This window comes from Vigna unguiculata, chromosome 5 (genome assembly GCF_037176805.1).
Source record: "Vigna unguiculata cultivar grain cowpea cultivar isolate G323 ecotype 2 chromosome 5, ASM3717680v1, whole genome shotgun sequence".
Taxonomy (NCBI): domain Eukaryota; kingdom Viridiplantae; phylum Streptophyta; class Magnoliopsida; order Fabales; family Fabaceae; genus Vigna; species Vigna unguiculata.
In genome coordinates this window covers 6,840,723-6,867,457 of record NC_140796.1, presented here as the reverse complement: position 1 = coordinate 6,867,457, position 26,735 = coordinate 6,840,723, and the positions used below count along the sequence as shown (strand labels likewise).

Genomic DNA, 26,735 nt, shown 5'->3' with positions numbered 1-26,735 from the left:
CAAAAGGGGGCAACGCATATCCAGGGGCGGAAGATCACCACTTTCTTTTTCTCCCACTTTCCTTACAGCTACGGTGAGTATGATATGTGGAAAGTGTTTCAATGTTGGGGAAGAGTCACAGAAGTTTTTATTTCAAGAAGATTAGACAAATGGGGGCACAAGTATGGTTTTGTTCGGTTTCTGGAGGTGAAGAACGAACAAAATCTTCAGCGAGAACTGGACTCAATAAGAATTGGGTCAACTAAACTGCACGTTAATAAACCTAGATATGAAAGGGAAGATTGGAAGAAAATGGATAAACAAACCAACAACTTGGTCGGTAACAGGGGCCCTCGAATTAGGAAGGTTTGGAGAGAGGTTAGGCATCAACAATCATATGCTCAAGCTGTAAAAGCTTCTAGCAACACCTCCCAACTTAAATGGAAAGGTATATCTTTTGATACGGAAGAAGCTGACACAAAATGGTTGGAAGGTAGCTATATTGGCAGGGTAAGTAATTATTCCAATGTTCACATGGTTATGGAGGAAGCAATTCAACACGGACGAGGTCGATTAAACGCAAAATATCTGGGAGAGAATGCATTACTGATTCAAGGAATTGAAGGCGCTGAGCTCGGTAATCTCATGGGTGAGAACAAAGAATGGTGGGAGGATAATTTCGAATCTATTGTCCCATGGAACCCATCTCAGATAGTACAAAACAAATTGGTGTGGGTTAGATGCATGGGATTGCCCTTTAACCTATGGTCACAACAATGCTTCAGCAAAATTGTGGCTCCATTCGGAGCTCTCGTTTCTGTAGACGAAAAAACACTTACCTGGGAGCGTTTAGAATTCGCGAGATTAAAAGTTAAGGCTCCGTTCGGATCGAAAATTTGGGTCCAGAAAGGCATGAAAATAAATGGGCAAATCTACAGTGTGGTTTTAGAAGAAGAAACAACTCATGAAACACTATCATTTTGTTGTTGTGCAAACGACAACAACTTCTCCTCAGATAACAATATCAGCTGCAATGGATTGGATGATTTTAGCTCTGTTTCAGAGCGATGCGAAAATGATATTTTTTCAGACTGGGAGAAGGAAGTGATGGAAGAGGACCGTACGATCCAATCACCGGTAGCACGTGGTAATCGGAGCTTCCGAGCTACATCGGAGATGTCAAGTGGTATTGGTAACGTCTCTATTCTTGACCGTTGTGGCACGAAAGCTGAAAATAGGACGTCTGCGCCTAAGATGGATGTTGCGCAGCCAGTTACAGAGCTTGTTAACAAAAATAGTTTAAAAGGAACCAACCCCTCTGATAGGAAATTTATTAGCAGTAACCATGCTACTTTCTAACAATGGGCCAAAATCTAAAGAAGCCCAATCTGTTGAGGAGGGGTGCACTGTGTCTATTGTGAAGGAGACAATGTTGGGTCCTAATATGAATGTAAGCCCTGCTAACGTCTGCACTGCCACGCTCCCCATGGTTTTAATTAATAGCCAAAACAAGTTGTCACAAAACGAATGCCATCCAGAACATGAAGGGTTAGAGATTGAGAACCAAAGCACAAGGCTAGCAGATCACAATCAAGAGCAAGGCGGCCACTACACCTCCGAAATTGGACAGCATTCCATCGAGCCTAACGTCACACCACTTAAAAGAAGTTCGTTTTCAAACGCCATTGTGATGTCTAGTGCTGGACCATCACCGTCAGGAGACCAGGTCCGCTGCGGGAATCATATGACGAAACAAATGACCCTAATTAATGAATCAATTATGGATCCAAGAGACTTCCAGGAGAGGCGACAATTTTGGATAGGTGAATCAAGCAAGAAACAACCAACGATCAAGAAACGCAGTGTGAAGGAAAACGACAGGGCTACCAAGAGGAAACTTATCAGGTCAGTGGTCCAATCTATATGCAATTCGTTATCTAATGAGAATATTTTAAATTGCAATAGATTGTTCTGGTCCACAGAGAGCCCATTGGGTGATTTCGAATCTGTAAAAATCTGGAGCTTAGCAAAAGAATTAGGTGTCACCTTTTCAGGGGAAGAGGAACAAATCTTGAAGGAATTAGAAAGTATGGAAAAGAGGGATAGGAATCGGGGGAAAAGAAAAGTAGGGAAGAACATAGTTGTTAATGAAAATCATTAGTATAAACATAAGAGGTCTAGGAGGGGGGCATAAATGGAAATACTTAAAAGGGATCATAGTAAGTGAAGGAGTAGACATGATATGTATCCAGGAGACTAAGCTTCATGATTTGCAACCATCTAGTTGTTATAAGTTGTGGGACGATAACAAGATTGAGTGGGTGAATAAACTGGCAATGGGAAACTCAGGAGGGATTTTAACAATGTGGCACAAAGACAAATTCAAGAGAGTAAAGCACATTATTGGGGAGTCATATGTAGGGGTCATAGGTGAGTATTGTAAATCAGTTAACAACAACCCAATTCCAGTTGCTATATTTAATGTATACTCCTCTTGCAATTTTAATGAAAAAATTCAATTGTGGGAGGAACTAATAACCATAAAATCGGGGGAAGCGTGTAGGCAATGGTGCGTCTTGGGGGATTTTAATGCGGTAAGAAAAGTTAGTGAGAGAAGGGGTCTAAACCCGAGTGGCAATACTGCATTAAGAGAAGTGCAAGGTTTTAATAAGTTCATAAAATCTATGGAGTTGATAAATGTACCATTGATTGGAGGGAAATATACTTGGTACAAGGAAAATGGAACGGCTAAGAGTAGAATAGATAGGGTTTTGGTTTCTATGGAATGGATGGAGCATTGGTCAGACAGTAAACAATTTATTTTGGACAGACAAGTATCTGATCACTGCGCATTATTAATTAAACAGGTCACAATCGACTGGGGACCCAAACCTTTCAAAACCCTTGATATCTGGGAATCTGACCCAACTTTGAAAAATGTCGTAAAACAATCGTGGCATTCTTATATTGGGAAGTGTAATCCAATGATAGAATTAAAGGAGAAGTTGAAAAAGTTAAAGTTTGATCTAAAATTATGGAACAAAAAGGTGTTTGGCAACATAGGTCTTAAGAAACAAAATCTTCTCCAAGAACTCCACATTCTAGACATGAAGGATGATGAAAGCAATCTAGGAGAAGATGACATGGTCAGACGCACGAATCTTCTAAGCGAATTGAGGTTGCTTTTACATAAGGAAAGTGCACTATTGAATCAAAAGGCAAGGCTTAAATGGATTGAACAAGGTGACACTAACTCAAAGTACTTTCATTCTAGAATAAGATGGAGAAGGATTACTAATGAATTAAAAGGGGTGGATTTGAATGGGTTGTGGTGTGAGGACCCAGAAAAGGTAAAACAGGAGGTAAGACAAGCCTTCCAAAAAAGGTTCTCTACACCTAAAACTTTCAACATTAATCTAAAAAACATTGAATTTCAAAAAATATCCGAGGAAGATAACTCGCTACTAACGAAGGAAATAGGAGACAAGGAAATAGAGGAGACGATAAACCAATGTGGGGAAACTAAAAGCCCAGGTCCGGATGGTTTTAACTTCTTGTTTTTAAAACACAACTGGGGAACGTTGAAGAATGAAGTCAATCAAGCGGTCAAATGGTTTTGGAAAGAAGGGAAAATTCCAAAAGGTTGTAATGCATCCTTCATAGCATTAGTACCAAAAAAACAAGCTCCTCTTAGCCTAGATGATTACAGACCAATTTCTTTAGTTGGATGTGTGTACAAGATAATTTCTAAGATTCTAGCAAATAGGCTTAAGAATGTGTTGCCTAAGGTTATAGACAGTTCTCAATCAGCGTTTATCAAAGGAAGAGGGCTCATGGATAGTATATTGGTAGCAAATGAGACAGTGGAGGAATGTAGGCTTAAAAAAAAGAGGTTGGTAATTGTAAAAGTTGACTACGAAAAAGCATACGACTCAATCAATTGGGATTTTCTATACTACATGCTGAATAGAATGGGGTTTTGTGATAGGTGGATTGGATGGATTCAAGAATGTCTGGGTTCTTCGTCGGTGTCAGTTCTGGTCAATGGGAGTCCCACTAAGGAGTTTGTTCCTACTAGAGGCCTTAGACAGGGTGATCCTATGGCCCCCTTCCTATTCCTTATTGTAGCAGAGGGCCTGGCAGGGTTAGTTAGACAAGCTATTAAGAAAAATCTGTATAGTGGGATAAAAGTGGGCACTGATGGGATCAATGTGGGTTTATTGCAATTTGCAGATGACACCCTTTTCTTGTGCGAAGCAAATGCCCAAAACGCTCAGATCTTAAAAGCTATATTAAGATGTTTTGAGCTGGTATCCGGACTAAGGGTTAATTTTTCCAAAACTAAAGTTGGGGGGTTGGGCTTGGATGCGACTATGATAAACGAGTTTTCAAGCACTTTAAATTGTAAACATATGAAAATTCCGTTTGAATACCTAGGAATGCAAATAGGTGGGAATCCAAGGCTCAAACAATTCTGGCAACCTATGATCGAGAAGGTTAACAGTCGATTATCCAGGTGGAAAGGCAATCTATTAAGCATGACAGGCCGAGTATGTCTAATCAAATCTGTTCTATCTGCTTTGCCACTATACTACATGTCTTTCTACAAATTGCCAAAGTGTGTAAGTAATAAACTCCTAAACATTCAAAGAAATTCCCTTTGGGGTTGGGGATCGGAAGTTAGGAAAATAGCATGGGTTAAATGGGAAATTATATGCAAAACAAAGGAGGTAGGGGGCTTGGGAATAAGAGACATTCAGAATTTTAACACTGCACTTTTAGCCAAATGGAAATGGAGATTAGGAACAGAGGATAATGGCTTATGGAAAAAGGTTATAGAGTCAAAGTATGGATCATGGAGGAACCTCAATGACCCTAACATATCAAGGTTTGCCTCAAGGTGGTGGAAAGACATTAATAAAGTGTGCGGGAGTACGACACAAGGACTTTGGTTTGACAAAAGCTTTGAATGGGTGGTAGGAGAAGGGAGAAAAGTGAAGTTTTGGGAAGATAATTGGATAGGGGAAGCAACACTTAAATGTAGGTTCCATAGGCTATACTCGTTATCAGAGTGTAGAGATATGGTTATCGGGGATGTTGGACACTAGGAGGATAACGTATGGACTTGGGACCTAACTTGGAGGAGACCTAGATTTAATTGGGAGTCAACTATGGAGGAACAACTCCTCCTTGTTATTAATGCTCCTCGATTCTATAAGGGTTATCCGGATACTTGGAAATGGAAAGAAAGTGACGATGGGGTATTTTCGGTCAAGTCAGCCTATAACACATTGCAAAGAACTAATGAAGAAGAAGAGAATGAAGAGTTCAAAATGTTGTGGAGCACAAGGGTAACTCCAAAGGCTCAAATACTAGGTTGGAGGGTATTTCTGGATAGACTACCAACTAAGACTAATTTACAAGTAAGGGGGGTCCAATTACAACATAGCCTTTGTGATTTGTGTAGTGAGCACGAGGAGATCGCTGACCATTTATTTTTCTCATGTAAGGTGTCCCAAAAGGTATGGAATATGTGTGATAGTTGGTTGGGGGTGAGTAATGTGCACCATGTAAAAGCTAGGGTCAACTTTCAACACTTTCATCTTTTTGACCTCAATAGTAGACAAAATTTAGCTTGGCGAGGAATGTGGCTAGCTATTATAGGGGAAATCTGGAATCATAGGAATGGGGTAATTTTCAAGCATAGAAAAGTTGATCCTATAGAAATCTTTAGTTATGCTCAAGTGGCAGCTTGGGTATGGATGAAACACAAGATTCCAGCTGTGAAGTTCTCTTATAGTGAATGGTACATATCGCCTATAACTTGCTTAAAATCTATGTGACATGATAATTTTGTGTGCCTATGTGTAATAGGAAAGAAAGTGCAGGGTTGAAGGAGATCCATATATATGATACAAGGACTTTTTAAAGAGGCAGTGCTGTGAATGAAGGTAATATAAACCAGTATCAAGGCTGGAACTGCAGAAGGTAGATTGGAAGCTACCAGTGGTTGCGGTATGCATGGCCGGGAGGCTGGTCATCAGGAATGAATTACAATATATGAGCCAATTGTTCGAGGAGGAGGCTCACAGTGGAGCCACTATCAATGGCAAATACTTCTTCCTTCTATAAGAAAGACCTCTTTTCATTGTTGCAATCTCATATTCTGTTATATGACTATCATGTTCTCTGCAATGGAGCAACGCACATAAGCACAGTGTGAGGGGGCTGATTGTAATCATAAAAAGGCCAGAATTAGTGACTTGATGCAGCGCAAGGTTACTATGACAACAATTAAAACGTGGTTGAGCTGGTTTTGTAGGAAGTATTAAGCTTAAATAAAGGGATGCTTACATATTGCTCTTCCCTTATGATTGTAAATCAAGTCCTGGTTGGAAATTCTATCTGCTGGAGATGCAAATCTATGATTGAGAGTCATAAAGATGGAACATGTGAGTTTGGTTCAGGCTAAAAATTTTGTTTTGTTGGAATGTAAAGATATGTAAGAGCATCATTTTGTTCATGATTGTTTGTATAAGGGTTAGAGCACCCCTTAAGTGCTCTCTTTAATTTAATTTAATTCTTTGCTGAAAAAAAAAAGAAGAATGAGTTCAAACTTACATACTCGTGACTATTTTTTCTTAGAAAAAAAATATTTGACATTATTTAACTATTTTTTGACAAAATGAGAGATAATATTAAATCTATAACAATATATAAAGAGATTCTCTCTTTTATCTCCATATTTTATAATATCAATTTTATCTTTAATTATTTTAAAAATTAATTATTTTATAAATAATTTATTTTTAATTGTTATTTTAAAAACTTTTTTATTTTATACTATTATTTTAAAAAAAGTTGTACATATCTTAATATTTTAATTTTATATTTAATAATTATTTTAAAAATTAATTATATATTTATTATTAATCATAACTCAAAATTTTTAAAAATTAAAAAATACGAACATGCCACACACCGTATTCGCTGGTCGGTCCATATAAAGGGAATTCTCATTTAAAAGGTACCATTGCTCCTTTTTTTTTTTTTTTTATCGCATAACTGACGACAGAACATATGACCAGTACAAATGTCTTTTTATGAAAGAAAAAACCGACAAGTATTTACTATCAAACGGGAACATGTGATTTGATTCCTATCCATGAACAGAACATATATATACCCACAGCAAGCTCTTTGCATAGTCAACGTTCAGAATCAATGTTCAGAAATTAACATACACATATGTGCAAATTTAAATGCATGCCAAAATCATCTCCTCCTTAATGTAACGTTCTAATATGTGTTTCAGTTATTCTTTTGTTCTATTTACCTTTTATTTATAATAATTATAAAGTAATTAGTGTACATAATTTCATAACCCTCTCTTTTCCATGGTTCCTTCTTCTCTGTCCATGGTGAATTTTTTATATCAGCAGAATTCAGAGGGACCCACAGTGTACAGCTAGCCCTAAATTCATCCTCATTTCTTTATTCCCCACAGTAACAACACTCACTCACACTCTCTAGTGCTTGTTGAAATGTGTGAGTTAGAAAGAACCCTATAGTCTTGAAGCTACCAACTCTCCCTCAATCTCATCTTCTGCAAAAACTCATTTTCTTCGATCTCCTCACTGCAACACAAGTCTTCTTCTATTCACACAGTATGTACTCAACACACTTTGAGTTCTGAGTTCTCCTATCTCTCTTCCTTCTTTTTTCATTATTTAACTTCAACTTTCTTAATTAATAGGGTTTGGAAAGTGTTTGACGAAAGTCCCAGAATGTTCTATCTCCGGATCCCACGACAACCTTTATATATGGATACATATTTATGTAAGTTCAGTTACAGACTTGGCTAATGCACTTTTTTCTTTCATCTTTCTATTTTTTACTAGTTATATGTTCATTATGGTTTTCTTAGTTTAAGCTATCATTAATATTTATTTTTCATGAGTAGTATCATCTCTTGTTTAAGAATAAATATGTCGAAGGTAGGAATAAAAATACTATTATTATATTTGTGTGCTCTTTTCATTTGTTTGAGGTGCTTATTCTGGAATATGAATATGTTGTTGAAATCATAAATAAATTACTTAAATGTTATAGAAAGTGACTGTCCTTATTGGATTTTTTTTTTCTGTACAGACATTATGACGACATATTTGTCACTCATATCCATTTCAGATCTTCTTTATGTTTGATTATTACCAAAATTTCAAATGACTTCTGAACAACAATGAAAAGGTTATTACTGATAATTATTTAATTATTTATTTATTATGGAAGACTACGGTTTTAGCGACATCCATTTTAATTATTGATTCTATTAATTTACTGCAAAAGGGTTTATATCAAATCATTAAATAATATATAATTAACTAGAAAAAAACTTTAGCAATATATATATATATATATATATATATATATATATATATATATATATAAATTATTGTGAGAGTTCTTTCTTGGTCCCTTTATAACTTTATTGTAGTAGTTTTCGGGCTTTTACGTACTCCCATTATTTCTTCATGTATTCTCATTCTTTCAAAATAATGTGTTTGTCTTTTTCTATTTAATAACAACGGTGAACTTTTATGACTGGCTCTTCATGGTGATATAAAATATAAAGGATAAACTAATATTTTGAAAAATAAATGAAAGTACAAGAATAAATAGTGAGAGTGAAGAAAGCAAAGGCCCAGTTTCTGTTATTGGACCAATAGATTGGGCCCGAATTTTTAATAGTGAATGTCACGTTATACTCATTCATTAATTCGATTATTCAAAAAATCTAATTAACTCCTAATAACAAGTTAAAAATAGGGCAAAACATAGAGCCAGCGTATAAGAGATCAAAATTGATTTCTTAATATACTAATATTTACACTCAAATTTTACATACTTTGTAGTCTTATAATAAAAATATAAATATAGAGACTATGAACAGTGGCGGAGCTACATGGGGCAGGGAGAGGCCCTCGCCCCCAAGATTTGATTTTTTATTTATATATATATATATATATATATATATATATATAAATATTTAAAATTTATTAATTTTTTTAAATTATAGATAATATATTAAAAATTAATAAAAATTAAATTTTTTATTTTTTATTTCTTTTATTTAATGTAAATACATAATAAAACATAAAATTAAATATAATAAAAAATAAAAATATTTAGGTTTAGTTTTTCTTTAGAACCCTGATTTTATTTAAAAATTGATAGTAGGATTAGGTTAATTATACCAACAAAACAAATCATCCATATTAAGAGTTTCAATTTTAATGAAAAGATCATTGATATGTTTTGAAGAATTTAACGAAATTTATCATACAAGACGATCAGTTTTTCAAAAATTGGAACCAAATTAAAACTAAAAAAAATTGGAGGACCAACTTAACATTTTTAAACGAAAGCATGAATCAAAAGAGTAATTAAACCAAATATTTATTAACCTAATTTTTATTTTCCTTTTCATTGTTTTTTTAGTTTTTCACTAATTGTAATAATCTCTCACTCTCATATGTCTTCTTTTTGTTTTTAAAGAAAAAAAAGTTAGACATAAACTCATTATATTTCTCATTTATCTTCTTCCTTTTTTGTCTTTTGTCTTATTTTATAATGAAAACATTATTATTTTTTATCTAATGAGCTTTTTGTATATTCTTTTTTTTTATGAATATTGAAAAAAATAATAGTGTATTATGTATTAAGAATAATGAATATATTTTTCTTTTAATAATTACATGTCTCAATTTTTTATTAGATTATGATCAATTATTTTTTTATTATTTTAAAAAAGTATGTTGATAAAGAATGAAAGAATAAATTAATCGTTTAAGAGTTATGAAAAGAAAATTATTAACTAAAACAAGATAGATTCTACCTCTTCACATATTTTAAAGCATTATACTAATGATAAAAAATGTTCAGTTAAAGAAGTCATTATTTGAAACATTATATTAATGATCGAATTTAATGATTTCAAAATTATATTACTTTGGCCCCTCCTACATTTTTAGTCAAGATCTGCCACTGACTATGAAGCTCCCTTTTAACCATAATAAATAACAAATTATGACTCTGCTATTGAAAGCAATTTTTTCTATTCCTTATTATCTTGAATTATCTTGAAACAGTAGTGATATCATACGTCTTTATACCGATAAACATCTTTCGGTTAACTTAATCTCTTCCGTTCCTTCGAACCAATAAAGAGTAGTACATGAATATTTATTTGTTGTTCATCTATTACGCCTTTCGACTTTTTCGAGACATTGATTCTCACCAACGTGTTTGCATTAAGCAAACTAACATTCTCGCATAACAAAGAGTAAAAGAGTAAATTTAAATCTCCCTTTGTACTATGCCATGGATGACCTATGTATAAACTAAAAAGAAGATAAGAGCCATACTTTTTATTTTCATTTTTATTTTAACGAGACTTATAAGCAAAAGTAAAAACCACATAAATAAAACTCAAAAGACAGCTAAAAAATCTTAATTGGCAATAATGGGTACCACTTCACCGACAATAAATGTAACTCGTGCCTTTGTTTCCATTAAGAACCTTATGCTGTTCTTTTTAATGTTGTATTACTTATAAATTATTCTAATATTGATAAATATATGTTTGGGTTCTTCTGTTCTCTTTATTGAATGTTTTATCTATTTGTTTTTTTTTAATAAAATTTGAAAATGTTCATTTGTATTATTTAGGAAAAAAAAGGTGCTAATCATAGTAAGAAGCAAAAAATCTAGACGAAAACGTCAATTATCAAGAGACTATGGAGACAGTTGTCTCTACAACTACTGAAAATGCACTCAATATTGTACAAAGTGTGGTCAAACGACAAGTGGGTTACTTTTTTAATTACAAAGACAAATTTAAAGAGTTGGAATCTTACATTGACAAATTGGAACATAATAGGGAGAGACTCCAACATCAAGTTGATATTGCACTAAGGAGTGGAGAAAAAATTGAAAATGATGTTCAACATTGCTTAATTCTCATGGATGAGAAGATAAAAAACTATAAAAGTTATATTAATGATGAATTTCATGCAAAGACCATTTGCTCAATTGGTTTCTTTCCAAAGAATTTCCAGCTAAGGTATCAATTAGGTAGGAAAGCTACAAAGATGGTAGAGGAAATCGTAGGAGATGAGCTTTGGAAAACTTCTTTTGACAATGTTTCGTACCAGGAATGTCCATCCATTGATGCTTCTCTTTCAAACACTGGTGATGAAAGCTTTGCATCAAGAACTAAAACTATGGAGATGATCATGAAAGCACTGCAAGACTCTACAGTTGGTATGATTGGAGTTTATGGGCCTGGTGGTGTGGGAAAGACCACTTTAGTCAAAGAAATTGCTAACAAAGCTCTAGAAATGAAGTTGTTCAAGATAGTCATTATAGCAAATTTTACAGGAAATCCTGACTTCAAAAAAATTCAAGAGCAAATTGCTGGCATGCTAGGAATGAAATTGGAAGAAGAAAGTGAGATTGCAAGAGTAGATCGTATTCGAAATAGGTTAAAGAATGAAAAGGAGAATACCCTATTATCCTTGATGATCTTTGGGGTGGATTGGACTTTAACAAAATTGGGATTCCTTGTAATGATGATGCAAGCCAACAAGAAGTCAATGACATGTCTGATTTTGCTTCCAACAATGACATATCTGATTTTGGTTATAATAGACTAGAAATAAAAGAGTTGCCAAAAGTTGATTTGGATAAGATGAAAAAGGAAATGTTGTCTAGCCATTATAAAGGAGGCAAAATCCTTCTAACATCTAGAAATAAACAAGTCCTATGTAATGAAATGGATGTGCAACAAAGCTCAATTTTTTCGGTAGGAGTCCTTGATGAAAAGGAAGCAGAGACTCTGCTCAAGAAAGTTGCTGGTGTGAAAAATTCTGAGTTTGATAGGAATGCTACTGAAATTGCCAAATGGAGTGCTGGGTTTCCAATAGCCTTAGTTTCCATAGGAAGGACACTAAAGAATAAAAGCTTATCTACATGGGAAGATGTCTGCCAACAAATTAAAAGACAAAATTTTACATCAGAATGGGGATTTACTGACTTCTCTATAAAGTTGAGCTATGATCATCTAAAAAATGAGGAGCTTAAGTGTATTTTTTTACATTGTGCAAGAATGGGAAACGATGCTTTGATTATGGACTTGGTGAAATTCTGCGTTGGTCTAAATTTGCTTCCAGGAGTCCACACAATTACGGGTGCGAGGAAAAGAGTAAAGGAGATGATACAAGAGCTAGAAGAATCGAGTTTGTTGGTGAAAAGTTATTCTATAGACCGCTTCAACATGCATGACATTGTGCGAGATGTTGCTCTTTCAATATCATCCAAGGAAAAAGATGTGCTTTACATGAAAAATGCAATACTTGATGAGTGGCCTCATGAAAATGACTTCGAAAGGTACTCTGCCATTTTTGTACACTACTGTGACATCAATGACAAGCTTCCTGAGAGTATACAATGTCCTAGACTTGAAGTCTTACAAATTTACAATAAAAGTGAATCTTTTGAAATACCAGATGATTTTTTTAAATCTATGATTCGACTTAGAGTGTTGGTACTGACTGGTATTAATTTATCTTGCTTACCTTCATCAATTAAATGCCTTAAAAAATTGAGAATGCTTTGCTTGGAGGGATGCACTTTGGAAGAGAACTTATCAATCATTGGTGAGCTGAAGAATTTAAGAATTCTTACTTTTTCAGGATCTAATATTGAAAGTTTGCCTCTTGAATTTGGGCAACTGGATAAGCTTCAATTTTTTGACATAAGCAATTGCTCAAAACTAAGACAAATAACTTCCAATATCATACCAAGGATGACCATTTTAGAGGAGTTTTATATCAGAGACAACTTGATTCTATGGGAGGCTGAAGACAATATGAAAAATGAAAATGCTAGTCTCTCTGAGTTGAGGTACTTGAATAAGTTGCAAAATCTGGACATACACATTCATAGTTCTTCCCATTTTTCCCAAAACTTGTTTTTTGACAGGTTGAATAGTTACAAGATTGTCATTGGTGAATTCAACTGGTTTAACATGCTTAAAGTGGAAGAATTCAAAATCCCTGACAAGTATGAAGAAGTGAAATTTTTGGCATTAAACCTAAAAAGAGGTATTGATATTCATTTTGAAAAATGGGCTAAAATGTCGTTCAAAAGCGTTGAATATTTGCTGCTGGGAGAACTCAATGATGTTCAAGATATTTTCTATGAATTAAATGTGGAAGGATTTCCAAATTTGAAACATTTATCCATTGTAAACAATTTTGACATTAATTATATTATCAATCCAAGGGAGCGGTTTCACTCATTATCTGCTTTTCCCAAATTAGAGTCCATATGGCTTTACAAATTGGATAAGTTGGAAATCATATGTTACAATCAGCTTGTAGAGACCTCTTTCTGCAATTTAAAGGTCATCAAGATTAAAACATGCATGAAATTGGTAAACCTTTTCGTATTTTCCATGGTTAGACTCCTCACTGCACTTGAAACAATTGAAGTGTGTGATTGTGATTCTTTGAAGGAGATAGTTTCGAAAGAAAGGAAAACTCATACTATCAGTGATGGTAATATTGAGTTTCCCCAATTACGACTTTTAACATTGAAGTATTTACCAACATTTATTTGTTTATATAATGTTGATAAGATTCCTGGTAGTGCACACTCGTTGCAAGACCAAGTATTCCAACAAAGGAACAAAGATATTGTTGTTGATGTTGAGGACATGGTCACCAATTATTGTCTTCCACTCTTCAATGAAAAGGTACGTGAAAACCTTATCCTAATTACATGTGTAATGTTTAATTTGTATGTTGTTATTCCTTTATTAGAAATATAAAAAATCTAATTGTTTGTCATTCCTCTTGAGGAAAAGTTCTTTTGAAATCAAGTCCTATTGTTGTGACATTTTATGTGCTCTTACAGGTTTCAACTCCCAAATTAGAATGGTTGGAGTTATCCTCCATCAACATCCATAAGATATGGAGTGACCAATGTAACCATTGTTTTCAAAATTTGCTTACGTTGAATGTGACAGATTGTGGTAATTTAAAGTATTTACTGTCATTCTCCATGGTTGGAAGTTTGGTTAATCTTCAAAGTCTTTTTGTAAGTGAATGTGAAACGATGGAGGATATATTTCGTCCAGAAGATGAAGAGGTGCGTTGATTCATTTAGTATTGAGTTTGATTAATGCTATCATTTATTTTTATATTATATAACTTTATAGGTCTTTCACTTGCTCACCTATCAACGATTTTTGCTGTAACAGCATATTGACATTTTTCCTAAGTTGAAGAAAATGGAGATCATCAACATGGATAAGCTCAATACCATTTGGAAATCCCATTTTGGTTTACATTCCTTTTGTAGTTTAGACTCCTTGATAATAAAAGAGTGTCACAAACTTATTATGATAATTCCTGGTTATATGATGCAAAGATTTCGGAGCCTTCAAAGCTTGACAATTATAAATTGCAAGTTGGTGGAAAATATATTTGATTTTACAAATATTCCACAAACTTCTGACATAACTGAAACAAACTTTGATAATATACTTCTAGAAAAGCTCCCAAATTTGGTGAATGTTTGGAAGGATGACATCGGTGAAATACCTAAATATAAAAATTTGCAACGCATAAAAATTGTTGATAGTCCAAATTTAAAATGCCTCTTTCCACTGTCTATTGCCAATGACCTGGAAAAACTAGAAATCCTTGAGGTATGGAATTGTTGGGTAATGAAAGAGATTGTTGCTTGCAACAAACATTCAAGTGGAAGTGATATCAACTTTAGGTTCCCTCATTTAAACACTCTATCATTGATAAACTTGTATGATTTGAGAAGTTTCTTCTCAGAAACTCACACTTTAGAGTGGCCATCATTGAAGAAATTGGATATAGCCAATTGTAGCATGCTCGAAGGGTTTACTTCAGAAATCACAAATATACAAGAGCAAACGATTGCTTTAGCTATAAAAAAGGTACATAAAGTTTGTTTATATACAAGTCATAAGTTGTTTTTAGAGCTTTTCTATTGGAAATATAGAACATGCCTTGTTTCGACCCCTCACAATGATAAGGGAGATTATGTCTTCTACTTTCTTGAAGAAAAATAATACATTATGGTTTAACTTGTACGCTTTGATATTGATAAATATTTTTATTTATTTAGGTAATATACAACATGGAATATATGTCAATGAGCTTGAAGGAAGCAGAGTGGTTGCAAATATACATTGTTAATGTCCACAGAATGCACAAACTAGAAGAACTTACTTTGTATGGGTTAAAGGATAATGAAATTCTATTTTGGTTTCTTCATAGACTTCCCAATTTGAAAAGGTTAACATTGGGACTTTGTCACTTGAAAAGGATTTGGGCTCTTCAAAGTCTTATTTCACATGGAAAAATTGGTGGTGTTGTGCAACTTAAAGAGTTGAAACTAGAAAGCATGTGGTCTCTAGAGGAGATTGGCTTTGAGCATGAGGTGCTTCTTCAAAGGGTGGAACGCTTAAGCATTCAACGTTGTACAAAACTGAAAACTTTAGTGTCATCTTCGGTAACTTTTAGTTACTTAACATATCTAGAAGTGATGAATTGTAAACTGATGAGGAATTTAATGACATGCTCAGTTGCGAAAACCTTGGTTCAACTCACAACGATGAAGGTATGCTCCTGTCCAATGATTATGGAAATCGTTGCAGAAAATAAAGTGGAAAAAGTACAAGAGATTGAATTTAAACAATTAAAATCATTAGAACTGGTGTCTCTACAAAATCTCACAAGTTTCTCAACTATCACGAAATGTGAGTTAAAGTTCCCACTATTGGAAAAATTAGTAGTGAGTGAATGTCCTCTGATGACAAAATTCGCCGAAGTTCAAAGTGCTCCAAACCTACAAAAGGTACTTGTTGAAGCTGGAGAAAAAGACAAATGGTATTGGGAAGGAGATTTGAATGCCACTCTACAAACACATTTCTCAGACCAGGTATGCATGAAAGTATTGGTGTACCATACCTCCAAAAATAATTTAATTTTCATTTCATTGGAATTGTTCATAACTGATAAGTCTATTATTGTGAGAAACAACATAAGTAATATGAAGCATGCTCATTATGTCATTTTGTATAGATTTAAGTAGATTTGTGTTCTAATTTCATAGGCCAAGGTTTATGGTTTATATTACCAAGGTTAATTTGATATCCAGGTGTTTAGCGTAATTTCGTAATCAAATATGTACAAAGGGTTATATCATACTCTTTAAATGATTTGAAATAATTTTCACTTTTCTCATATTCGAAATTTATTTTATAACTAATTAAGGTACTAAAGGGGGTTATATATACCATAAGGATTATTATAAAAGCTTTTTATATCTTCGTCCAATCATTGATTGTTCTGTGTTTGTGACATTTAGTTTCTTGACTGTTGAAGGTTTCTTTTGAATATTCAAAGCATGCAAGACTTGTTGATTATCCTGAGAGGAAAGATGTTGGACTTGGAAAATCTGCTTTTCCAGACAATTTTTTTGGTTGCTTAAAGAAATTGGAATTTGGTGAAGCATGTAGAAGAAATATTTTGATTCCCTCTTATCTACTACCTTACTTGAGGAATTTAGAAGAATTGAATGTAGAGAACTGTAAAGCAACACAAGTAATATTTGACATGGATGAGAGTGAGCTCAAGATGATGGGAATGATCTTTCGTTTGAAAAAGCTTAATTTAAAGAACTTGTCAAATTTGAAATGTGTATGGAAGGAAAACTCTGGAGGAATTGTGAGTTTTCCCAATTTGCATAGAGTTGATGTTAATGGTTGTGGAACCTTGGTAACATTGTTCTCTTCATCCCTTGCTAAAAATATTAAGAAGCTCGAGACACTTACAATAACCAAGTGTGAGAAATTGGTAGAAATAGTTGGGAAGGAAGATGGAACGGAAGATGGAACGAGAATAATCTTTGAATTCCCTTGTTTTTTAGTGCTATGTGTTGATAATGTGCCACTATTGAGTTGTTTTTACCCTGGAAAGCATCATCTAAAATGTCCCTTATTACAAGGCCTATTTGTGGGCAATTGTCCTAAACTAAAGCTATTCACATCAGAATTTGATGATAATCAGAGAGCAACATTTGCCAAAACTATCCTGCTACAACCTTTGTTTTCGGTTGAAATATTGGTAATGTATATTTTGACCCTTTTCATTATATGTTTTCTTTCTATAACTATGTGTTTTCTTTTTAATAATTTTGGCCTCAATTGGCAGGCTTCTCCCAAACTAGTGAAATTGTTACTCAATGAGGAAAATATTATGTTGCTGAGAGATGCAGATTTGCCAAAAGACCTTTTTTGCAAGCTAAATCTTCTTTGGTTGCACTTTGAGGATGACAATGAGAAAGATAGTTTGCCTTTTGATTTGTTTCACAAGCTACCCAGTTTAGAATGTCTCGTAGTACAAAATTGCTTTGGTCTGAGGGAGATATTTCCCTCTCAAAAACTTCAAGTTCACGACAAAGTACTTGCAACATTGAAACAATTATTCTTGTTGAACCTAAAAGAATTAGAGTCAATAGGTTTAGAGCACACATGGGTACAACCATACTCTCAAAAGCTTGAATCATTAAGGCTTCACTTCTGCCCTCGGTTACAAAACTTAGTTTCTTGTGCACCGTCTCTCATCAATCTTAAAGAGTTGGAAGTTATGTATTGTGACCAGATGGAGTATTTATTCACATTTACAACGGCCAAAAGTTTAGTGAAACTTGAGACCCTCATTGTAACGAACTGTGAATCAATCAAGAAATTGCAAAACATGAAGATGAAGATGATTGTGATGAAATTGTATGTGCACAACTCAGATCGATTGAGCTGAATTCCTTACCAAGACTACTGAGGTTTTATTCGGGGAATGCCACTTTGCAATTCTCGTGTTTGCAAACTGTGACGGTAGTTAAATGCCCCAATATGGTAAATTTCTCTCTTGGAATAATAAATGTGCCAGTGTTTTCCGGGGTTAATGTATCATCCGAGGATTCTGATTTAACCTTTGACCACGATCTCAACACAACAATCGAGACATTGTTTCACGAACAGGTAAGAACTTATTATTTGAATTCAATTGTTATTTTTTTTTCATCTAACTAATTTTCTATTACAATTATTTCATATATCTTACGATCGACAAAATGCTTTTAATAATGTTTTCATTATTATACTAAGTATTTAAGTGAAAATTAACTACTAAAATCATTTTAGTGGAAAATATAATGCAAAAGAAATTTTAAGTGGATTCTTACATAAATACGAAACAAAACATCACACATAGTTAGGGATGTCAAAAAAATTCATACCCGTGGGTATCCGCAGATAAAACCCGCAACGGGTAAAAAACGGATATTAAAAATGGATACCCGCTACCCGCGGGTACGAGTATTTTTAATACCCGCATGTTAACGGGACGGGGTACGGGTATCATAGTATCTGTACCCTTGGATACCCGTACCTGCTAAACTTATACCCCTTGACATTCTTCTCTTTTCTTTCTTTGAAATTGGGCATATACATCAAACCTTATATAGACAATGATGTTTATGGTATGCTTGTTGTCAAATGATGGAATCATAATAAGAATACTTGGTATGTGACAGTCATTTTATATTTACTTTTACAATTATTTGGACTTGTATCAACTTGAGTTTATTTGAACTTTATTTAAAATTTATAACAGTGATGTATTTTATTTTATTTAAATTTATGATTAAATATTTTTTTTTAAATAATTGTGCAAATACTCGCGGGTACCTGTGGATACCCGTGGATATGAAAAAAATAGGCGAATACCCGCACAATGGATACCCGAAAAATATGGATACGGGTACGAGACAGATATTTATCCAGCGGGGTAGGGTACGGGGGAGCTACTACTCGTACCCTACCCACCCCGTTGACATCTCTACACATAGTCATAAAAAGAATTGAATTGAGAATTACCATCTAACTTCTTACGTGTTTGTATTGAGTTTGGATTCTCTATTGATTCTATGGTATTTTATTTTTCTGTTGTATCTTCAAAATACATTAATGACCATTAATTTTAAAATATATTAAAATTATCTTAAAAATATTAAAACAATGTGTTTTTAATGTTCAGCAGAAAATGATAAAAAAAACTCCATAAAAAAATTAGAATCGTTTGTTTTGCAAGGGTTAAATCTATTACGTGATCATTCTATATGTTTAGACATGCAAACCATTCAAGACATCACAAGGTTCATTGGTAGAATTTGTCATAGTTGAACCGTGACCGAAATTGGTTACAAATAATTAAAAAATATTCACAATAACATTAAAATTTTAATACAACAAAAAGTTATAAAAAAAATGTAGAACTTTTAACATTAAATGTACATAAAATATTTCGTAGTATTTTGTTTTCAAGTTTGAAAATGCCTAATAATATTCTTTAAAAGTAACAAGTTTCTTGAAAAAATGACAAATACTTTTTTACGTTTTTTACTTTCAGAGAAAAAACAAAAATAAAATTTACAAAATATTAAAAAAAAAAAACAACCGGATCTTGTGGATAAAACTGTAACTTTAAATTGGTTTTGTTATGCTTTCCAAGTCTTTGAACGAATATTTTACTAAAAGTGTTGTGTCATTTCTAGTTAAAACATTCAAAATGTAAGCTACTGTGAGACCGCAACCATTAAATTCCTTGAAAGTATGTACCAGTTATTGGTTACCGACCGTATATTACTAGGACAGATTGTACAATGTCTTAGATAGTGGGTACTCATTATAAAACTAAATAATAATAATAATAATAATAATAATAATAATAATAATAATAATAATAAATAATTGAGCTATAGGCTTATTAATTACCAAATGTGACTTAAATATATAACTCATTCAAATTCAAGTATATAGTTTTCTACAGTGAAAGGAGAATCTGAGTGATCTTATTAATTAAATACGATTCTCTGATATTGAATTTGTTGATCTTTTAGGAATTTTTGAACCATTCAAAGCATATGACTCTTGATGATTATCTTGAGAAAACGGGAGTTCAGCATAGAAAACCTGCTATCTCGGACAGCTTCTTTGGTAGTTTCAAGGAATTGGAATTTGATGCAGCATGCAAAAGAGCTATCGTAATTCCATTTCATGTACTCCCTTACTTGAAGAACTTGGAAAAGTTGAATGTCCATAGTTCTGATGCAGCAAGGGTAATATTTGACATTGATGAGAGTGAGATCAAGACAAAGGGAATGGTCTCTAATTTAAAAAAACTTACTTTAAACAACTTGCCAAATTTGAAATGTGTATGGAAGAAAAATCTGGGAAGAATTGTTAGCTTTCCCAATTTGGAAGAAGTGGTTGTCAATGGTTGTGGAAGCTTGGTAACACTGTTGTCTTCATCCCTTGCCAAAAGTCTTGAAAAGCTTAAGACACTTCATATGGCGGAGTGTGAAAATTTGGTAGAAATAGTTGGAGAGGAAGATGAAAGGGGACAGGGAATGACATTAACGTTTGAGTTTCCTTGTTTGACCTTGTTATATCTTTGGAATATGCGACTGTTGAGTTCCTTTTATCCTGGGAAACATTATCTGGAATGCCCCGTATTAGATACATTATGGGTGGCCTATTGTCCTAAGTTAAAGCTATTCACATCAGATTTTGATGACAGTGATAAAGATGAAGTTATAAAGGCTCCAATTACCCCGTTACAACAACCTTTGTTCTTGCTGGAAAAGGTAACAAAACATCAACTTTGTGCTTCATTTTCTTTTCATTATATATTTTTCTTCTATAGTTGCGAACTAACTACAACTACACATTTTCTTATGAATTTGTTTGATTTCAATTACTAGGTTTCTCCCAAACTGAAACAATTATCACTGAATGAGAAAAGCTTTATGCTGTTGAGAGATGGATGTTTGCCACATGACCTCCTTTGCAAGCTAAGGAATCTTTTGTTTTGCTTTGAGGACTATAAAAATGAGAATGATACTCTGCCTTTTGATTTCTTTCACAAGCTACCCTGTTTAGAACATCTTCATTTGCAAAACTATTTTGGTCTAAAGGAGATATTTCCCTCTCAAAAGCTTCAAGTTCACAAGTGAGTTAGAGTCAATAGGTTTAGAGCACACGTGGGTACAACCAATCTCCAGAAAGCTTCAACTGCTAAATCTCCACGGTTGCTATCGACTAGTAAACATAGTTTCTTGTGCAATGTCATTCATCAATCTTAAAGAGTTGCATGTGACACTTTGTAATGGGATGAACTATTTATTCACATCTGGTACACTCAAAAGTTTGGTGAAACTTGAAACCTTAATCGTAGAGAATTGTAAATCAATCAAAAGAATTGCAAAAAAGGAAGATGAAAATGATTGTGGTGAGATTATACTTGGACGGCTCAGATCAATTGAGTTAAATTATTTACCAAAGCTAGAAAGCTTTTATTCAGGAAATGCCACTATAAAATGCCTGTGTTTGCAAACTGTGATAGTAGCTAATTGTCCCAATTTGATAACTTTCTCGGAAGGAGTAATAAATGTGCCAGTACTTTCGGGGATTAAAACATCAAAAGATTCTAATTTAATATTCCACGTCAATCTCAACACAACAATCGATATGTTGCTTCACCATCAGGTAAGAATTCATTATCCGAATTTAGTAAAACTGTAGCATATTTTTGGCAGCAATAATTGATTAGTATTTTATACCCAGTTTATATTACAATTATGTTATATCTACTCTTTCGTATGTTTCGAACAGCAGGCATGTCAAACACATACGAAGGTTGATTACTCATGGAATCGGTATTAGTAAAATAATCCTAATAATTCAAGAATATGCAAAATTACATTAAAAGTATAATATCAAAATTTAATAATGCTAAAAATTAAAAGTAATATGTTTAATACATATTTAATATTCAAAGTATTCGTAATCGAAATATTCACAATATATAGTAAACATTATATATACCAAAATTAAGTTCGTAATTTGATCAGAAGAAAAAATAATGTCATATATCTCAATTAATGATGCACATGTATAGTTTTCTACAACCAAAAGAAAATTTAAGTGATCTTAATTAATTATGAAGTATATAAAACCCATCGATTACTCTGACGTTGAGTTTGTTGACTTGGAAGGAATTTGTGGAATATTCAGAGCGTACGATTCTTGAAGATTATCTTGGGATGTCTAGAGTTCACCACAGAAAACCTATTGTTTCAGACAATTTTTTTGGCAGATTCAAGAAATTGGAGTTTGATGCAGCATGCAATAGACCTATTTTAATTCCATCTCATGTATTGCCTTACTTGAAGAACCTGGAAGAATTGAATGTTCATAGTTCTGATCCACTACAGGTAATATTTAACATTGATGAGAGTGAAGTCAAGATGAATGGAACAGTCTTTGGTTTGAAAAAACTTACTTTAGAAAACTTGTCAAATTTGAAATATGTATGGAAGGAAAATTCTACAGGAATTATCAGCTTTCACAACTTGCAAGAAGTGGTTGTTAATGGTTGTGGAAATTTGATAACATTGTTCTCTTCATCCCTTGCAAGAAATCTCAAGAAGCTTCATAAACTTCGAATAACCGAGTGTGGAAAATTGGTAGCAATAGTTAGAAAGGAAGATGGAATAGAACATGGGAAGAAAATAATGTTTGAATTCCCTTTTTTGTACTATCTCCATCTTGAAAACATGCCACTCTTGAGTTGCTTCTATCCTGAAAAGCATCATTTGGATTGTCCTTTGTTACAAACCTTAATTCTGTGCTATTGTCCTAAATTGAAGCCATTCGCATCAGACTTTGATGACAATGAAAGAAGTTATAGAGGCTCAAATTAGCCCGCTGCAACAATTTTTATTCTCAGTTGAAAAGGTAACGAAACATAAACATTTACACTTTTTTGAGCTTCTTTTCTTTTCATTTCCCTTTTAAAGCTTCTAACTAACAACAATTACACATTTTCTTTTGAATTTTTTTGGCCTCAATTGTTAGGTTTCTCCCTCAATAAGGTTTTTGGCACTCAATGAAGAACACATTATGTTATATAGAGAACTACATTTGCTACAAGACATTCTTTCCAATATAGTTTTTCTTTGGTTGTGCTTTGAGGATGATAAGAATAAGAAGAATAGTTTGCCTTTTGACTTCTTTCACAAGGTACCCAAGTTATTTAGTCTTATAGTACAGAAATGCTTTGGTCTGAAGGAGATATTTCCCTCTCAAAAACCTCAAGTTCACGAGAGAGGACTTGTGGGCTTGAAAGACTTATTGTTGATTGATCTAAAAAAGTTGGAGTGTGTGGGTTTAGAACACCCTTGGGTACAATCATACTCCGAAAAGCTTGAACGGTTAAAGCTTGAGAAGTGCCCTCTCTTACAAAAAATAGTTTCTTGTGCAGCGCCTTTCATCAATCTTAGAGATCTGGATGTGAAACTCGGTGTGTAAGGTTTAGGCAAAGTGATGGAAGAAGAAAGCATGAAAGAAAAACTGTTAGAATGAATGTTGTTTCATAGGAGAAGGATACAAAGGTTTATATATAGTAATACATGGATAACAGAAATATGCAGACGTAACAGACTGCATAACAGAAGCCCATGCATACATATATATCCCTAACACGCCCTCCTTAAACTTAGGGTGGAGGTTGTAAAGCAGACACACGAAGTTTATCACGAAAAGCTAGAAACGAGGAACCGGATAGAGCTTTGGTGAAAACATCGGCGACCTGATAACGAGGAGGTATATGACAAATACATAGTTGTTGTTTGTGGATGAGATCGCGAACATAGTGGACATCGAGAGCGAAGTGTTTGGTTTTAGAATGCATAACAGGGTTGGCGGTGAGCAGAAAGGCACCAAGGTTGTCAGAATAAATTGTGGGAGTGGTTGGTTGAAGATTGAGTTCACAAAGAAGGTTACAAAGCCAGGAAACATCAGTAGCGACAGCGGCGATACTTCGTGACTCAGCTTTTGTGCTGCTGCGAGAGACAACGTGTTGTTTCTTCGATGACCAAGTGATAAGATTAGAACCTAAGTATATACAGAACCTAGTGGTTGATTTGCGGTCATCAGTGTTTGACCCCCAATCGGCATCAGCAAAGGCGTGGACAGAGAAGCTTTTGCAGGATGTGAAACGAAGACCATGGGAGTGAGTACCGACAACGTACCGAAGGATCCGCTTGACAGCCTTCCAATGATGAAGTTGAGGGTTGTGCATATACTGTGAGACTTTATTAACAGCAAACGTGATATCAGGGCGAGTGAACGTCAAGTACTGGAGAGCACCAACAACTTGCCGAAAGAGAGTTGGATCTTGAAAAACTGTGGATCCATCTGCGGTGAGTTTAGGCGATGAGACCATAGGTGAAGGTTGGGAATTTGCGTTGACCATGTTGGCTTTTGGAGAAGTTGGTGGATATATTTGGTTTGACTGAGAAGTAATGAGCCATCAGGTGTCCAATGAGCCTCAATACCAAGAAAGTAGTGAAGGCGTCCCAGATCTTTGAGCGAGAATGAATTGTTTAGAGTAGTGATGAGATTCTTAATAGCTTGTGATGAGGAACCTGTAATGAGAATGTCATCAACGTAAATTAATATATGTAGAACAAATTTGGAATTAGTAAGAGTGAAGAGAGAGGGGTCAGATATAGTGGGTTTAAAACCCAGTTGCACCAGAGTGTTGCTTAATTTTTGATACCAGGCTCGAGGAGCCTGTTTCAACCCATAGATGGCTTTGTGTAGGCGACAAACTTGATGTGAGTTGGAGGAAAAACCAAAGGATTGATCCATATATACAATTTCATTAAGTTCACCATTGAGGAAGGCGTTGTTTACGTCCAGTTGATGAATAGGCCAAGCATGAGATATGGCAAGCGAGAGAACGACCCTGATTGTCACAGGTTTAACCACGGGACTAAACGTATCGAAATAATCAATTCCTTCTATCTGATTGAAACCACGAGCTAACAATCGGGCTTTTCGTCGTTGCAGAGACCCATCTGAATTATATTTATTTTTAAAAATCCACTTGCAACTAATAATGTGAACTCCTGGAGGAGGATCAACAAGGGTCCATGTGTTGTTTTTGATGAGAGCGTTGTATTCAAGCTCCATAGCATGTTTCCATTCTGGATCATCAATGGCAACCTGAGGAGTACGAGGCACAGTGTCTGTAGTAGTTATAGTCCAGACCTTGGGCTTTGATATGCCAGACTTTGCTCTTGTTGTCATGGGATGTACATTGAGAGTGGAAGCATGATTTGTAAAAGAGGTTATAACGGGTACAGAAGAATTATCACTTGAGTTATCATTAAGAGGGGAGGAGGAGTGACTATTTGGAGTATTGATGGTATTAGGAGAAGAAATGAGTGGGTGAGGAGTTTGAGATATAATGGATGGGTGGTGATCATTGGGTTCATGAGAGTGAGACGGGGGTGTGGGAAGCAGTAAAAGGGATGGATGTGCATGAGGTGAAACAGGAGATGGTAATGAGGAATTTTCAAAAATATTAGTTGTACTTTTATATGGAAATTTATATTCATCAAATAGAACATCACGAGAAATGTATATCTTGCCACTAGGATGTAGACAAATAAACCTTTTTTATTTATAGAGTAACCCAGAAACAGACAAGCATGCGATTTGAAGTCAAACTTATTCCTATTATATGGTCTAAGCAAGGGGTAGCATATACAGCCAAAGATACGAAACATATTGTAATTTGAATCACGCTTATAAAGAATAGCATGAGGTGTTTTATAGTTCAAGGTGGATGTAGGAGGATTATTAATAATGAAGACAACAGTTTGAAAAGCGTAATTCCAGTATTTTAAAGGCAAGCCTGCGTGAGCAAGAATACTTAAACCAGTTTCAACGATATGGCGATGCTTCCTTTCCACATTACCATTTTGTTGATGTGTGTGTGCACAAATATAACGATGGTGGATGCCAAAGGAAGCAAGAAAGTTGTCAAAATGCAAGAACTCACGAGCATTATCACTTTATAAGGCTTTGATTTTACAGTCAAACTGATTTTCTACAAGTAATTTGTATTTTCGAAAGACATCTAAAACTTGAGATTTAGCATGCAAAAGGTAAATCCAAGTATATTTAGAATATGCATCAACAAACGAAAGATAGTATCGATCACCATTTATAGAACAAACATGGGAAGGTCCCCAAATATCCATATACACTAATTCAAGGGGATGCATACACTGAGTTTGAGATGGAACATAAGGTAATTGATGAATTTTAGAAACAGCACAAGAATCGCAAAAACTAGAAGTAGTATTGGCAAAGATGTTACAGTGATGCAGAATGCGTTTGATGGTTTGGAATGAAGCGTGACCCATGCGAGCATGCCAAAGCTTAACATAGTCAGTCTTCGCAGAGACAAAGGAATGATACAACGTTGGAGAAGACTTTGATGCGTGTTGCAAGGTGGGAAACACATAGATGCCTTCTTTAAGAACTCCTTTGAGAAGAACCTCCTTGGTTTCCTGATTTTTGACAAAACAATAGTCAGGAAAGAACTCAAAGAAAACTTTGTTGTCTCTAGCAAATTGAGATACGCTTAACAAGTTTTTCGTAACAGTGGGAACATGTAAAAGTTTGTTTAAAACAAAGCAAGAAGAACGCGAAGTGGTAGAAAGATTTGTAGAAC

At 34.3% G+C, this 26,735-nt stretch overlaps 1 protein-coding gene and 1 pseudogene across 1 annotated transcript; both read left to right on the top strand.

Moving 5' to 3' along the window:
* On the top strand, positions 1 to 2,370 carry LOC146886019 (uncharacterized; annotated as a pseudogene).
* Positions 1,748 to 25,505, top strand: LOC114185067 (uncharacterized). The gene is given in 17 exon segments (XM_028072564.2): positions 1,748 to 1,884; positions 7,422 to 7,646; positions 7,736 to 7,818; positions 10,711 to 11,547; positions 11,550 to 13,798; positions 13,960 to 14,193; positions 14,306 to 15,016; positions 15,208 to 16,023; positions 16,470 to 17,210; positions 17,298 to 17,823; positions 17,826 to 18,124; positions 20,044 to 20,790; positions 20,908 to 21,152; positions 21,154 to 21,691; positions 22,201 to 22,880; positions 22,882 to 22,942; positions 23,063 to 25,505. Coding segments are annotated over 14 exon segments (9,069 nt in total). The 5' UTR covers positions 1,748 to 1,884; positions 7,422 to 7,646; positions 7,736 to 7,818; positions 10,711 to 10,778; the 3' UTR covers positions 23,516 to 25,505.
* Positions 25,506 to 26,735: the final 1,230 nt, after the last annotated feature.